Raw genomic sequence first — 16009 nt, 5'->3', positions numbered from 1 at the left:
TGCCTCGAAGGCAGTGTATGGGCGGTCCGCCTTATGGATGGGGAGCTGGTGGTAGGCGGATTTTCGGTTGACAGTTGAGAAGACCCGGTACTGTGCAATCTGATTGACCATATCAGATATGTGTGGGAGGGGGTACGCGTCGAGCTGCGTGTACCTATTGATGGTCTGATTGTAGTCCACGACCATTCTGTGTTTCTCCCCAGTTTTCACAATTATCACTTGGGCTCTCCAGAGGCTGTTGCTGGCCTCGATGATGCCTTTCCGAAGCAGTCGCTGGACTTTGGACCTGATGAAGGTCCTGTCCTGGGCGCTGTACCGTATGCTCCTGGTGGCGACGGGTTTGCAATCTGGGATTAAGTTTGCAAATAGGGAAGGTGGGCCGACCTTTAGGGTCGCGAGGCCGCACACAGTAAGGGGTGGTAGGGCCCTGACGAATTTCAATGTTCGGCTCTGGATGTTGCACTGGAAGTCCAGGCCGAGTAGCAAGGCAGCACAGAGGTTGGGGAGGACATAGAGGCGGAAGCCGCTGATCTCCATGCGCTGGACAGTGAGAGTGGCTATGCAGTACCCCCGGATAGCCACGGAGTGGGACCCAGAGGCCAGGAAGATTCTCTGGTTGGCAGGGAGTACCGCGAGGGAAAAGCACCTTACCGTATCGGGATGGATGAAGCTCTCGATGCTCCCGGAGTCCAGCAGGCAGGAGATCTCATGCCCATCAATTTTCACATTGGTAGAGGCTGTTGCTAGGTTGCGTGGGCAGGACTGGTCAATCGTGACCGAGGCTGGTCGTCGATGGTAGCAGACGATGGGGTGCCCAGGGGGCATGGGTCCTGGTACGATGGCAGCGCCCACGGGCCGCATGTGTCGTGGGGGAAACAAGACGGTGGCGCCTGATGATCCTGGGGAGGACAAGATGGCGGCGCCCACGGGCCGCACGTAGTGGGGGTCGAGCAAAATGGTGCCGCCCACAGGGCGCACGTGGTCCGGGGAGGGGAAGATGGCGACGCCCACTGGTCGTACGTGTGGGGGGGTCGGAACAATATGGGTGGGCAGCACCGTAGCCTTGTGGATAGCACAAGTGCTTCACAGCTCCAGCGTCCCAGGTTCGATTCCGGCTTGGGTCACTGTCTGTGCGGAGTCTGTACATCCTCCCCGTGTGTGCGTGGGTTTCCTCCGGGTGCTCCGGTTTCCTCCCACAGTCCAAAGATGTGCAGGTTAGGTGGATTGGCCATGATAAATTGTGTCCAAAATTGCCCTTAGTGTTGGGTGGGGTTACTGGGTTATGGGGAGAGGGTGGCGGTGTTGACCTTGGGTGGGGTGCTCTTTCCAAGAGCCGGTGCAGACTCGATGGGCTGAATGGCCTCCTTCTGCACTGTAAATTCTATGAAATAGCAGCGACTTCACGGGCCTGGCACACCGCAGCGAAGTGTCCCTTCTTGCCGCAGACCTTGCAAAGGGCACTCCGGGCCGGGCAGCGTTGTCGGGGGTGTTTTGGCTGCCCACAGAAGTAACATTTGGGGCCCCCGGGTTGGTTGGCTGCCGCGCGGCACAGGCGTGGGATTGGCTGAGTGGGGTCCCCAATGGGGCGGCCGTCTGCGGAGTCCACTGTGCGTAGGAGGGGTGGGCCACGCGGCTGGGGGTGTAGGCCTGGATGTTGCGCAAAGCGACCGTCAGCGAGAGCGCTAGCTTTTTGGTTGCTGCGAGTCGAGCGTGGCCCCTTCTAAGAGGCGCTGGCGGATGTAATCCGACCCTATCCCCGTAACAAAAGCGTCTCTCATGAACAAGTTTGAGTGTTCCGTGGTCGTGACGGCCTGACAGTCACAGTCTCTGACTAGGGGAATTAGAGCACGCCAGAAATCTTCCACTGACTCACCAAGAAGTTGACTACGAGTGGAGAGGATGTGTCTGGCGAAGAGCGTGTTAGTCCGCTAAGCGTAGTTTTCCTTCAGTAACGCCATGGCGTCTTCGTAGGTCGGCGCGTCCTGGATAAGTGGAAAGACGTTGGAGCTCAGCCGCGTATAGAGGATCTGAATCTTCTGAGCTTCCGGCATTGGGTCTGGTGCAGACCTGATGTAAGCTTCGAAATGGTTTAGCCAATGTTCAAAGTCCTTTTTGGCGTTGCCTGATTGCGGATCCAGCTGCAGGCGATCTGGCTTGATGCGGAGGTCCATCTTCTGAAAACTTTAGTGTAATAAATTGATGAACGATCAATTACACAAAGACGAGAGTTGGATGCAATCGAGGCTTTATTACACTAAGATGTGTGGCCTCCTACAGCAGCTGGCAAAATGGCTGCTGGACGAGGAGCACACATATTTAAACTCCACCTACTGGGCGGAGCAAGCAGGCAGGGAACTACCCCCGTACCTGTAGTACAGGGCCTTACCACAAAGCACCTAATATATACATCAGTGGTGACTACCACAGGGAGTGTGAGGTCCACGGGTAGCCTCTTACACAGATCAAAGAGAGAATGGGTGGATGGACGGGGGGATTAATAGGAGGAGCCTTCGGGCAGGAGATGCCTCGCTTGCAGGGAATACTGGTGAATGGAAGTGAGGTGGCGGAGGGAGATGTGACTTGGCAGGGTTGAAGAAGGATCGTGGTCAGGGGCGAAAAAGGGGGCCATCTTGTATGGGCCCTGTACACGGCGAAATCAAAGGGGACAGAGCCAATAGAGTAGGCTGGCGGATGGTAGAGGGGAATGAAGGTGTAAGCCTCTGGTAAAGCTTATAACATGGAACATGCGGGGGCTCAATGGGCCGGTGAAGCGACCTCGGGTTTTTGCGCACCCAAGGACTTTGAAGGCGGGTTGGCCATATCTGCAGGAGACACACCTCCGCGTGAGGGACTAGGTCAGGCTAAGAAAGGGATGGGTGGGCCTGGTATTTCCCTTGATGTTTGACTTAAAGTCACGGGGGTGGCCATTCTGCTGAGTAAAAATATGGGGTGTTTATGAGTGTGAAGGAAGTGAGGGACCCGTGTGGGAGATATATGATGGTTGGAGGGGACGCCAGTGATGTTGGTGAATGTATACGCACCAAGTTGGGATGATGTGAGGGGGTTGTTAGGAGCAATTCCGGACTTTGTCACACATCAGTTGATTATGGGAGGGGACTTTAACCGTGTGCTGGAGCCTAGGGTGGACAGGTCGAGCCCTACGTCAATGGGAAGGCTGCGGGTGGCAAAGGAGCTGGGAGGGTCCATGAAAGGATGGGTATGGTGGACCCTTGGGGATTTAGGAACCGGGGGGTGGGGGGGAAATACTCCTTCTTCTTTGTCAACAGACAGAAGATTTTATGATAAGGTGCGTTCGCTGATTAAGAACTATGTGGAGTTGAGCCAAATGGGAGGTATTGGTGGCCACATTCTAGGAGGCATTGAAGGCGGTGGCTCGGTAGGAGATTATCTCGTTCAAGGCGCACAAATATAGGAAAAGGAGAGAGTACGAACTATTATTGTGCGAGACAGTCGAGATGGATAGGGAGTAGTTGAGGGCCCCCATCGCGGATGGATTGACGAAAAGGAAAAAGTTACAGGGACAGTTTGACAGGTTGATGCGGGAAAGGCAGTTAGGCAGCTGCAGAGGGCAAGTGGGGTGCAGGGTGAATACGGAGAGAAGGCAAGCCACATGTTGACACATCAGTTACAGAGACAGGCCAAGTCTCAGGAAATTTTGAGGGTACGGACAGGGACGGGGGAGGTGGTGTCAGAGCCGGGGAAGATAAATGAGGCATTTAGGGATATTATGAGGAACTGTATAGGGCGGACCCGGGCGATGAAGAGGAGTATAAGGGGCGGTTCTTAGACAGGCTGGAATTTCCGCAGCTGGATGAAGAGAGGAGGCAGACGCTAGAGGAGTTTTTGGGCTGAGGGAGGTAATGCAGGGTATAAGAGGGTTGATGTCTGGGAAGGTCCCAGGGCTGGACAGATACCTGGCGGTATTTTATAAGGGGTTTGCGGCGGAATTGGCACCACACCTACTGAGGGTATTTAGCGTGGCACTAGAGAAGGGGGAGCTGCCGGAGACAATGACACAGGCGATGATTACGCTTATACCAAAGAAAGGGAAGGACCCGTTAGAATGTGGGTCATACAGGTCCATATCACTGTTAAACACAGTAAAAGTGCCGACTACGTTAGTGGCGGGGAGGATGGAAGGATATGTCCTGGTTTGCAGAGGATCAAACAGGCTTTGTAAAGGGCAGGCGACTCTCGAATAATATAAAGTGATTATTGCATGTGATCATGATCCCGTCAAGAGGACGGGTGCCGGAGGTGGTGGTGTCTATGGATGTGGAGAAGGCATTTGAAGTGGAGTGACAGTACCTATTCGAGGTCCTGGGAAGGTTTGGCTTGGACCGGAGTTTGTGGCATGTGTGCGTCTGTTGTACGAGGTCCCCGTGGCGAGTGTATGGACCAATGAGATGAAATCACGGAGTTTCTGGTTGCACAGGGAAATGAGGCAAGGGTGCCCATTGTCGTTGCTATTGTTTGTGCTAGCGATAGAGCTCATGGGGTCAGTAGAGTGCAGGGGATTAGGAGGGGGAGCAGGGAGCACCGGGTGGGCGACAATACATAAGTGGAACTTAACAAAATTAATGGAGGAGATGAGGGAGGACTTTAGGAGGTAAGATACACTGCACCTGACGCTGGCAGGGAAGGTTCAAATAGTGAAAATGAATGTCCTGCCAAGGTTCTTAATTATATTTCAGACGTTTCCCATTTTTATTACAAAGGCCTTTTTCGGAAGTTGGATACAGTCATTTCGGAGTTTGTATGGGCAGGGAAGGTGGCAAGGGTGAAGAAGGGCCTTCTGCAGAAGCAGAAAGGGGGGTTGGCCGAACATGCTGCATTACTATTGGAGACGGTGAGACGGTGGTGGGAAGGAGAGGAGGTATAATGGGTCAGGATGGAGGAAAAGTCAGGTCGGGGTCCAGCCTGAGGGACATGAGGACGGCGGCGCTACTGTTGGCACCAAGGAGAAATATGGGGCGGGATTCTCCGCAATCAGCATGATGTCCGCCGACCGGCGCCAAAAACGGCGCGAATCAGTCCGGCATCGCGCCGCCCCAAAGGTGCGGAATTCTCCGCATCTTGAGGGGCAGAGCCCTCACCTTGAGGGGCTAGGCCCGCGCCGGACTGATTTCCGCCCCGCCAGCTGGCGGGAAAGGCCTTTGGTGCCCCGCCAGCTGGCGCGGAAATGACTTTGCCGTGCGGCGCATGCGCGGGAGCGTCAGCGGCCGCTCACGGCATCCCCGCGCATGCGCAGTGGAGGGGGTCTCTTCCGCCTCCGCCATAGTGGAGACTATGGCGAAGGCGGAAGGAAAAGAGTGCCCCCATGGCACAGGCCCGCCCGCGGATCGGTGGGCCCCGATCGCGGGCCAGGCCACTGTGGGAGCACCTCCCGGGGCCAGATCGCCCCCCAGGACCCCGGAGCCCGCCTGCGCCGCCTTGTCCCGCCGGTAAGAGAGGTGGTTTGATTCTCGCCGGCGGGACAGGCATTCCAGCAGCGGGACTTCGGCCCATCGCGGGCCGGAGAATCGCCGGGGGGGGGCCTGCCAACCGGCGCGGCGCGATTCCCACCCCCGCCGAATATCCGGTGCCGGAGAATTCGGCAACCGGCGGGGGCGGGATTCACGCCAGCCCCCGGCGATTCTCCGACCCGGCGGGGGGTCGGAGAATCCCGCCCATGGAGAGCCAGATTGTACAGTCCATGATTAAGGTGTGGAATCAGCTGATATATATCAGGATAGAAGGGATGTCGGTGCTAACACAGTTATGTGAGAACCACGGGTTTAAGCCAGGGGTGGGGGTGGGGTGGGGGCCGCAGACGGTATGTACAGAAAGCGGAAAGAGGTGGGGCTGGTGAGAGCGAGGGATTTGTATCTGGAAGAAAGGTTCGCAAGCATAGAGAAGCTGAGGGAATGGGCAGAGCTCCCAAGGGAAAGCAAATTTAGATAGTTACTGTGGTAGTATGTATTGGGGGTCATGTGGGACTGGAAGCCCTAATGTCATTGGCTGACAGATCCCGGGTCCTGGTTGGCCGTTGACCTCAAGCTCCACCCTGAAGGCGAAGTATAAGAAGCCGGTGCCTTCCCCCGCAGGCCAGTTTACTATCGGGCTGCTGGGGAACAGACACGCTTAATAAAGCCTCATCGACTTCACTCTATTCGTCTCATGGAGTCTTTGTGCGCTACAATTTATTAAGCGTGCCTAAAAAGGACTATGGAGCTCAGGATCATTCCAGAATGCCTGAGGATCAGCCCCCACGCAGTGAATGCAGCAGCAGCCTTCAAACACTGGCAGACTTGCTTCGAGGCCTACATCAGATCGACCACAGGCCGAGTCTCAGACGAACAAAAACTGCAGGTCCTGCACTCGAGGGTGAGCACGGAGATTTTCACCCTCATTGAAGACACCGACGATTTCCAGACGGCGTTCACAGCACTGAGAAATCTCTACGTTCGCCCAGTTAACCAAATCTACGCTCGCTACCAGCTCGCGACAAGACGGCAAGTTCCCGGAGAATCGATGGACGAGTTCTACGCCGCGCTGCTGATTTTGGGACGAGCCTGCAGCTGCCCGTCGGTGAATACAAACGAACATACGGACATGTTAATGCGCGACGCTTTTGTGGCAGGTATGCAATCCTCCCAAATCCTCCAAAGACTTCTAGAAAAAGAGTCGCTAGGACTCTCAGAGGCACGGGCCCTAGCAGCCTCCCTAGACGTCGCCGCGCGTAATACCCGCGCCTACGGCCCCGACCGCGCGGCAGGCCATTGGGCCCCGTACGTACCCGTCGCGGCAAACCCCCTACCCCCCCCCCCCCCCCCGGACACCCCACAGGCTTGCGCAGTCCAAACGCCGAGTCGCACCGGGGGCGCCCGCTGTTATTTCTGCGGCCAGGCGAAGCACCCCCGACAACGCTGTCCGGCCCACGCAGCCATCTGCAAAAGCTGCGGGAAAAAGGGCCACTATGCGGTGGTGTGCCAATCCCGCGAGGTCGCCGCCGTCCCGGGGCCACAGGGAGCCCTACAAGCAGTCTATGCCTCCCAGCCCCCCCAGCACGCCATGTGCGACCCGCAGACGCCACCATTTTGGGTCCCGACCACCGCGGCCCCGGGAGAACTGGGAGCCCTGCACGCCGCCTACGCTCCCCAACCCCCCTCCCCGCAGTCCATGTACGACCCGCCGCCGGCGCTCCCGATCTGGGTGCCGGCCAACACTCTCCACGGAGAGGAAGGGGTTTTTCGCGTCCCGAACGCCACCCTCACCCCCGTCCCGCGCCCCACGCCTGACCCGCCGGTGCCACCTACCTCGACCCCGACCACCGCTGTCCCCGGTGAGGGAGCTCCTCACGCTCCTTGCGCTCGCGGCCCCACGCCTGACCCGCCGGCGCCGCCGACTTGGGCCCCGACCACCGCTGTCCCCGGCGAGGGAGCGCCGCGCGGTCCTAGCGCCCGCGGCCCTGGCGCTCGCAGTGAAGGAACTCCGCGCGGTCCTAGCGCCCGCGGCCCTGGCGCTCGAAGTGAAGGAACTCCGCGCGGTCCTAGCGCTCCCCAGCACACCATGTGCGACCCGCAGACGCCGCCATTTTGGGTCCCGACCACCACGAGGGGAGGAGGGGCGCCGTTGTGCGACCCGCAGACGCCGCCATTTTGGGTCCCGACCACCACGAGGGGAGGGGCGCCGCTATCTTGGACTGCCCCCGACCTGTACGACGCATGGGGGCGGCCATTTTGTCCACCCCCGACGCCATCTTGTGACCCCTCAGCCACGTGCGATGTATGGGGGCGGCCATTTTGTCCATCCCTGACGCCATCTTGGACGGCAACAACGGACCCCACCCCACTACTACAACCACGGCTCGCTTCGGTTACGCTCGATCAGGCTCGGCCCCGGACTCTCCAGACGACAACGGTCCTAATTAACGGCCACGAGACGCCATGCCTAGTCGACTCCGGGAGCACGGAAAGTTTTATACATCCCGACACGGTAAGACGCTGTTCCTTAACTACCTACCCCAGCGAACAAAAGATTTGCCTAGCTGCAGGATCCCACTCCGTACAGATCCAGGGATTCTGCATAGTTACCCTAAGGGTACAGGGGAGGGAATTCAAAAACTACAAACTTAACGTCCTTCCCCAACTCTGTGCCCCCACCTTGCTGGGCTTAGATTTCCAATGTAACCTACAGAGCCTTACGTTTAAATTCGGCGGCCCCATACCCCCACTCACTATCTGCGGCCTCGCCACCCTCAAGGTGCAACCCCCGTCCTTGTTTGCGAACCTCACCCCGGATTGCAAACCCGTCGCCACTAGGAGCAGACGGTACAGCGCCCAGGACCGGACCTTCATTCGGTCCGAAGTCCAGCGGCTACTAAAGGAGGGCATAATCCAGGCCAGCAATAGTCCCTGGAGAGCGCAGGTGGTAGTAGTGAAGACAGGGGAGAAACAAAGGATGGTCATTGACTATAGCCAGACCATCAACAGGTACACACAACTAGACGCGTACCCTCTCCCCCGCATATCCGACATGGTCAATCGGATTGCCCAGTATAAAGTCTTCTCCACCGTGGACCTCAAGTCCGCCTACCATCAGCTCCCCATCCGCCCAAGTGACCGCAAGTACACAGCCTTCGAGGCAGACGGGCGATTATACCATTTCCTACGGGTCCCTTTTGGCGTCACAAACGGGGTCTCGGTCTTCCAACGGGAGATGGACCGAATGGTTGATCAACATGGGTTACGGGCCACATTCCCGTACCTCGACAATGTAACCATCTGCGGCCACGATCAGCAGGACCACGACGCCAACCTCCAAAAATTCCTCCAGACCGCCAAAGCCTTGAACCTCACGTACAACGAGGACAAGTGCGTTTTTAGCACCGATCGGCTAGCCATTCTGGGCTACATAGTGCGCAATGGGCTAATAGGCCCCGACCCCGAACGTATGCGCGCATCATGGAATTTCCCCTCCGGCACTGCCCAAAAGCCCTGAAACGCTGCTTGGGGTTCTTTTCGTACTACGCCCAGTGGGTCCCCCAGTACGCAGACAAGGCCCGCTAATACAGACCACGACCTTCCCTCTGTCGACAGAGGCTTGCCAGGCCTTCAGCCGCATCAAAGCGGACATCGCAAAGGCCACGATGCGCGCCATCGACGAGTCCCTCCCCTTCCAGGTCGAGAGCGACGCCTCCGACGTAGCTCTAGCGGCTACCCTTAACCAAGCGGGCAGACCCGTGGCCTTCTTCTCCCGAACCCTCCACGCCTCAGAAATCCGCCACTCCTCAGTGGAAAAGGAAGCCCAAGCCATAGTGGAAGCTGTGCGACATTGGAGGCATTACCTGGCCGGCAGGAGATTCACTCTCCTCACTGACCAACGGTCGGTAGCCTTCATGTTCGATAATGCACAGCGGGGCAAGATTAAAAATGACAAGATCTTAAGGTGGAGGATCGAGCTCTCCACCTTCAACTATGAGATCTTGTACCGGCCCGGAAAGCTGAACGAGCCGTCCGATGCCCTATCCCGCGGCACATGTGCCAACGCACAAATTGACCGCCTCCAAACCCTCCACAAGGACCTCTGCCACCCGGGGGTCACTCGGTTTTACCACTTCATCAAGTCCCGCAATCTCCCATACTCTTTAGAGGAGGTCCGTACAGTCACAAGGGACTGCCACATCTGCGCAGAATGCAAACCGCATTTTTTCAGGCCAGATGGAGCGCACCTGATTAAGGCTTCCCGCCCCTTTGAACGCCTCAGTCTCGATTTCAAAGGGCCCCTCCCCTCCACCGACCGCAACGCGTATTTCCTTAATGTAGTGGACGAATACTCCCGCTTCCCTTTTGCCACTCCCTGCTCCGACATGACCGCGGCCACAGTCATTAAAGCCCTGAACAGCATCTTCACGCTGTTCGGTTACCCCGCATACGTCCACAGCGACAGGGGGTCCTCTTTCATGAGTGACGAGCTGCGCCAGTTCCTGCTCAGCAAGGGCATAGCCTCAAGCAGGACGACCAGCTACAACCCCCGGGGGAACGGGCAAGTAGAAAGGGAGAACGGCACGGTCTGGAAGGCCGTCCTACTGGCCCTACGGTCCAGGGATCTCCCAGTTTCACGGTGGCAGGAGGTCCTCCCGGACGCTCTCCATTCCATCTGGTCGTTATTATGTACAAGCACTAATCAAACGCCTCAGCCTCATCGACTTCACTCTATTCGTCTCACGGAGTCTTTGTGTGCTACAGTTACAAGCAAGGAACAGTGCACGGGTGTGGAAAGGGTTTCCCAGGCTGCCGAAATATGCTCTATTGGAACGGTTGTTGCTTCCCGATATGGAAGGAGAGGGTAGGATCGGAACACATATGGGTGGCTGGAAGAGCAGGGAGATGTGCATGAAGGAGAAATGGGGGAAGGAGATGGTGGGGAGGGGGAACATAGGTTGGGGAGTGTGGAGTGAGGCACTTACTGCGTAGGGTGAATTTGACCTCCTTGTGTGCGAGGGTGAGCTTGATAGTTTAAGGTGGTACACAGGGTGCATATGACTTGGGCGAGGATCAGTGGGCTCTTCCAGGAAGTGGCAGACGAGTGCGAGAAGTATGGGCGTGGACCAGCAAACCACACGCACACTGGGGCTGTGAGAAGCTAGAGAGATACTGGGTGGGAGTGTTCAGGACGCTAGCAAAGATTGTGGGGGTGGAGGTCGGGCTGGACCCTATGGTGGCGATTTTCGGGACATTGGAGAAGCCAGAGTTGATAGAAGGAGGAAGGCCGATGTCGTGGCCTTTAACTCTCTGATTGCCCGGCGTAGAATTTTATTTAATGGCAGTTGGCAACACTGCCGGGGCTGGCGGCCTGGCTAGGGCATCTATATGATTTCCTCCAGTTGGAGAAAATCAAATATGATCTTAGGGGTTCAGCGAAGGGCTTTGCGGCATGGTGGGGACTGTGTGTGGCCACGTTTGAGGAGCTGTTGAAAAAGGAAAATGATTTGTACTGATAGTAAAACTGTGTGCTGGGGAGTGTTTCCCCAGATTATTTATGTATTGTAACTGTTTGACTAAGTTTGGAATAAGATACATTAAAAAAAAGTCTAGAGGTAGCAAAGACATGATGAGGATTTTGCACCAGATGAGCTACGGCAATAATGGAACTGGACAAAGACACAGGAAGGTTGGAATAGGTGGTATTAGTGTGGATATATAGTGAGACAGTTACCTTGGGGTCTATTGTAACACCAAGATCAAAACAGATTGGTTCAACCTCAGGCAGTTGCCAGGGAGAGGATAGAGTCAGTGGCAAGGGAACCGAGTTCCTAATTGGGACCAAAGACAATGGTTTCTTCTTTTCTTCATTTAGTTTGAGGAAAATTATATTGTTCCGCTATTTGATGTTGGACATGCGGTCTGGCCATTAGAAACAGTGAAGCAGTCAAGAAAGGTGGAAATTACGTTAATCTGGCTATTGTACAAGTGTAAACTGGCACTGAGGGTTTGATCGCTGTCGCCAAGGGGCAACAAGCACATGAGAAATAGAAGGGAGACATCACAAATAATATAAAGCAAGTGGGAAGAGAAGCCATTGCAGATAATTCTCCCGCTGGGACTAGATAGATAAGAATAGAATCAAGTGAGAGCAGTCTTAACCCTGCTGGATGACAGTTGAGAGGCAGGGAGCATAGTTTTGTCGTCAACTATGTCAAAAGCTGGAGACAGGTTGAGAAGCAAGAGGATATGTAGCTTATCTTTGTCACTATCATATAGGAAGTCCTTGTGATTTTGTTAAGATCATTTAGGTACAGTGGTGGGGCAGCAGCATCGCTGGACAGATTCAAAAATGAACTTTCAAGGAACATGGGTGTGGATTTAAGAGGCGACACCACATTCAGGAATTTGACAGGTGAGATGATAGTTTGCAAAGATATAGTGGTCAAGGTTTTTTTTTGAGGAGTGTAGTGATTACTGCAGATTTGAAGGTGAGGGTGGCAGCATGAGAAGAAAGAATTGTTAATATCAGCTAATATCAGGAAAATAAGTTGGTGGTCAGCAGTTTAATTGGGAAAGAGGTGGGTCTTATCAACAAGATAATCTTGGACAGAGAATGAGAAAGATAGGAGAGGATCTAGAGAAAATATAAGATTAGGGCAGGGGGAAAACTTCAAGGATGTTAGGCCCATGGGCGAGGGGAAGTTTGGGAGGCAGCAGAGACAGCTTTTGAAACAGAAAAGTCCTTGTGCTCTATGCTTTCATTGTTGAAGATGAGAGTTGAGAAGACAGGGAGAGTAGTTTAAGAAGCAGGTACGTGGTAGAGAAGAGAAGTCAGGTGTTATCTTTAACTTTCTGGGTGATCTTTGGATAGTTTTACCAGGACTTGACAATGCTTTATGTAATCTAATATCAATTAGGGAAGGAAGAAAACAGGCAGACTTGTGACAGAGCGAAGTGGACACACAGAAAATCCACACTATCATTAAATTGACAATCCAAGAAAAATCCACACAATTACGTCTTGACAATGCAAATATTAATGTCAGTCATATTTTATGATGTGGAGATGCCGGCGTTTGACTGGGGTGAGCACAGTAAGAAGTCTTACAACACCACGTTAAAGTCCAACAGGTTTGTTTGAAATCACTAGCTTTCGGAACACTGTTCCTTCCTTCATCTGAGGAAGGAGCAGTGCTCCAAAAGCTAGTGATTCGAAACAAACCTGTTGGAATTTAACCTGGTGTTGTAAGACAGTCATATTTTAGGAACATCCGGAGTGTTAGTAATCAGCAGTTTTTCATTTAAAAAATGAAATTGCCGAATGTGTACTACTTAAAAAATAAACTAAAATTTTTTCCAACTTTTCCAAATTGAGTGTAAATCATTTTAAACTTTTAATTTGAACTTTTTGGGTGTTATCATAATGCTATGCAACCACTGCCAGTGTCAGCAGGCAATTGAGGAATAAATGTGGTTGTCAGTAATGGCAATTCTTCTGGCTGTAGTTACGGTAAGCTTCCTTTTTACAAAACTCAAATTTCTGGCAGAAGCTTTCAGCGATTAAGTTCATGACTTATTGGTTAGGTGACATGCAGACTTGGTAATCCTAAACACAGTAAGCTCGCCGCCTGTTATGTTCTGGCTTGGGTCCTAAAACAGGCTTCTTATTAGCATATTGAAGGGCATAGAATCATAGAGCTGACAGTGCAGAAGGAGGCCATTCGGCCCATCGAGTCTACACTGGCCCTAGGAAAGAGCAACCTACTTATGCCCACGTCTCTACCCTATTCCCGTAACCCAATAACCTCACCTAACCTTTTGGACACTAAGGAGCAATAAATCATGGCCAATCCACCTAACCTGCACATCTTTGGACTGTGGGAGGAAACCAGAGCACCCATAGGAAACCCACAGATACGGGAAGGAAGTGCAAACTCCACACAGTCACCCTAGGCCGGAATTGAACCCCGATCAACGGAGCTGTGAGGCAGCAGTGCTAACCACTGTGCCATCCATAACAATAATCTGAACTACCTATCCAGGACGGTTCACTACCAACCAAAACCAATATGGCAGTGGATGTGTTTCTGACATTGTTTGAGCACTGGATAGCAGTTCAACAAATTGGACCTCTTTGAATTGTGTCTGGCATGTGAAAGAACTGAACTACGGTCAACAGATAACATCATTAACTCAGGATATTTCTGTAGTCTCATTAAGATGTGCGTATTAATTTATGTCACATTCAGATTCATTAACACCTCTATGCTAATTACCTGAGGATGTCATCAGCAATCATCAATTCAAGTAAGAACAGAGATACATAATAAAAAGGAATACTGAAAATATTTTATATCACCAATTAAAATACAAATTTAAAATGCTGGTGTGAACTTTTTGAAAAGCATGCAAAATAACTGTCAGTATTTAACATTAACAGAGGAATAGAGTGGATGGGCAGGCACTCTTTCCCAGTGTGGATGGGTCAGTCACCAAGGGGCATAGGTTTAAGGTCTGTGGGGCAAATTTTAGAGATGTGCGAGGCAGGTTTTGTTACACAGAGGGTGTTGAGTGCCTGGAATGCGTTGTCAGGGGAGGTTGTGGAAGCAGCTACATTAACGGCGTTCAAAAGGCATCTTGACAAATACATGGATAGGATGGGTATTGAGTGATACGGCACAAGGAAGGGCTGAGGGTTTTGGCCAAGGTTGGTATAATGGTCGGTACAGGCTTGGAGTGCTGAAGGGCCTGTTCCTGTGCTGTATTGTTCTTTGTATGTTTAGACACTTAAAAGTATTTTTTCCTCTAACAAACTCATACAGGATGTTTGTGTTGGTGAATGCATACTGCTTGACAGAAAAAAATATCTACTCTATTTTAATTACAAAAAGCTCACCGATCTGACTGATGCCAGTATATTGATAATGTTTCCATTCAGACTTTGGCCATTATGAACAATATCTCCAAGTGAATAATAATCCTGAGGGTCTTTCACAGGTAAATGCAATAAGGAGAGGAGCCTCGTTTCAAGTTCTAGATCATGGCACATCCTGACTGTTGAAAAGTTCTCACTGACCAAAAGCTTATAGCAACTAAATATGAAACAACAAAAAAATGAATGTCAAAGGTTTCATCAACAGGATAAATCAGAACTAAAACCTTGAGTAATTATGTGCTTTATTCTTTCAACCATTCTGTTAAAATGCATTTTGGAAATTAGATTCAGTTTGTTCTGAAAAATGTATATAATTAGTCTGTTTACTTGTTAGCAACCTTTCAACCCCCATTATTGCTTTTAACCTAACCACAATATATTCATAAATATCTAGGAATTAAGTGCTTGCACTTCTTTTTCTCAGCAGAAAGCACTTAAATGCTTTTCATGTAGTCTGGAGCTGTGAATCATAGCTAGATGTTTATAAACATTGTGGTTAGGTTCACAGCAGGCTCTCTTATAGGGTGTCTCTCTTAGAGGGCAGACTCTCTTACAGGGGGCTCTCTGTTATGTGGGTCTCTGATACGAGAGAGTCTCTGATATAAGCTCTGTGATTCCCTCATTAACCTTGCTGTCTCTCAATCTCTCATTCTTCCTTTATTTTTAATTATGTTTTTTTAAAAGAGTCTCTGGTGGGGGGCCAGTTGGGGGTTGTCTGATGGGGGTCTGGGGGTGGGAGCAGGATTTGCATCGACAGGAGGGGGGCCTTCAGGTGGACATTAGAGGCACCTACGTTAAATACTTAGCCCCTTGGCTCACCGCAAGGTCCACTGTGTCAGGACTAGGCTGGCAAAGACTTGTACCAATCAATGCCCACATGAATCTCGGCCTGTGCCATCACGGAGGCATGGAGAATATGGGCCGGGATTCTCCGACCCGGATCCCCGGGGGAGGCGCGAATCCCGCCCCGCTGCGGGCTGCCCTATTCTCCGGGGCCGTTATTCGGGGGCCAGTGGGATTCCCACCACGCTGGTCGGGGGCCGTTAACAGCGCGCCCCCCGGTGATTCTCTGGGCCCCGATGGGCCGAGTGGCCGTAAAGGTTTGCCCAGTCCGGCCAATGTGAATTACTCACCTCACTCATGGCGGGACCTGGCAGGTCATGCGAGAGATCACGCCGGCTGTTCCGCGCATGTGCAAACACGCGCCGGCCTTTTTGCCGCCGGCTGGTGCGGCGCTAACCACTCCGGCGTCAACCTAACATCCGAAAAATTGGAGAATTCCTCACTTTCGGGGGCTGTTGATGCCGGAGTGGTTGGCACTAGTTTTCCCGCCGGTGTGTGGACATAGCCCCATTTTCGGAGAATCCCGCCCCTGGTGTCCAGCACGTTAATAGGATGCAAATAGGTCATTCTGGCCTATTTTCATCCCCCTGCTGGCCTGGGACACGAGCCTCAATGCTGCCAGCAAGGTGGGGGTGGGGGGGTGGAAATCAGAGCATCGCAAATGCATCGGTGCCCGACACAGGATTCTCCGCTGCATCGGGAACTCTGCTACTGGGGCGGAGAATCCACCCCAAGATCTTCC

At 53.0% G+C, this 16009-nt stretch overlaps 1 protein-coding gene across 1 annotated transcript in view; it reads right to left on the bottom strand.

The window, feature by feature from the left end:
* The window catches only part of meiob (meiosis specific with OB-fold), a 261266-nt gene that overhangs the window by 105196 nt on the left and 140061 nt on the right, over positions 1–16009 (bottom strand). Inside the window, exon 6 of the mRNA XM_072479797.1 lies at positions 14386–14581. Coding sequence (XP_072335898.1) covers positions 14386–14581 — 196 coding nt within the window. The remainder of the gene's footprint in view (positions 1–14385; positions 14582–16009) is intronic.

The sequence above is a fragment of the Scyliorhinus torazame genome, chromosome 17, assembly GCF_047496885.1.
Source record: "Scyliorhinus torazame isolate Kashiwa2021f chromosome 17, sScyTor2.1, whole genome shotgun sequence".
Taxonomy (NCBI): Eukaryota; Metazoa; Chordata; class Chondrichthyes; order Carcharhiniformes; family Scyliorhinidae; genus Scyliorhinus; species Scyliorhinus torazame.
This window is presented reverse-complemented; position numbering and strand designations above follow the sequence as displayed.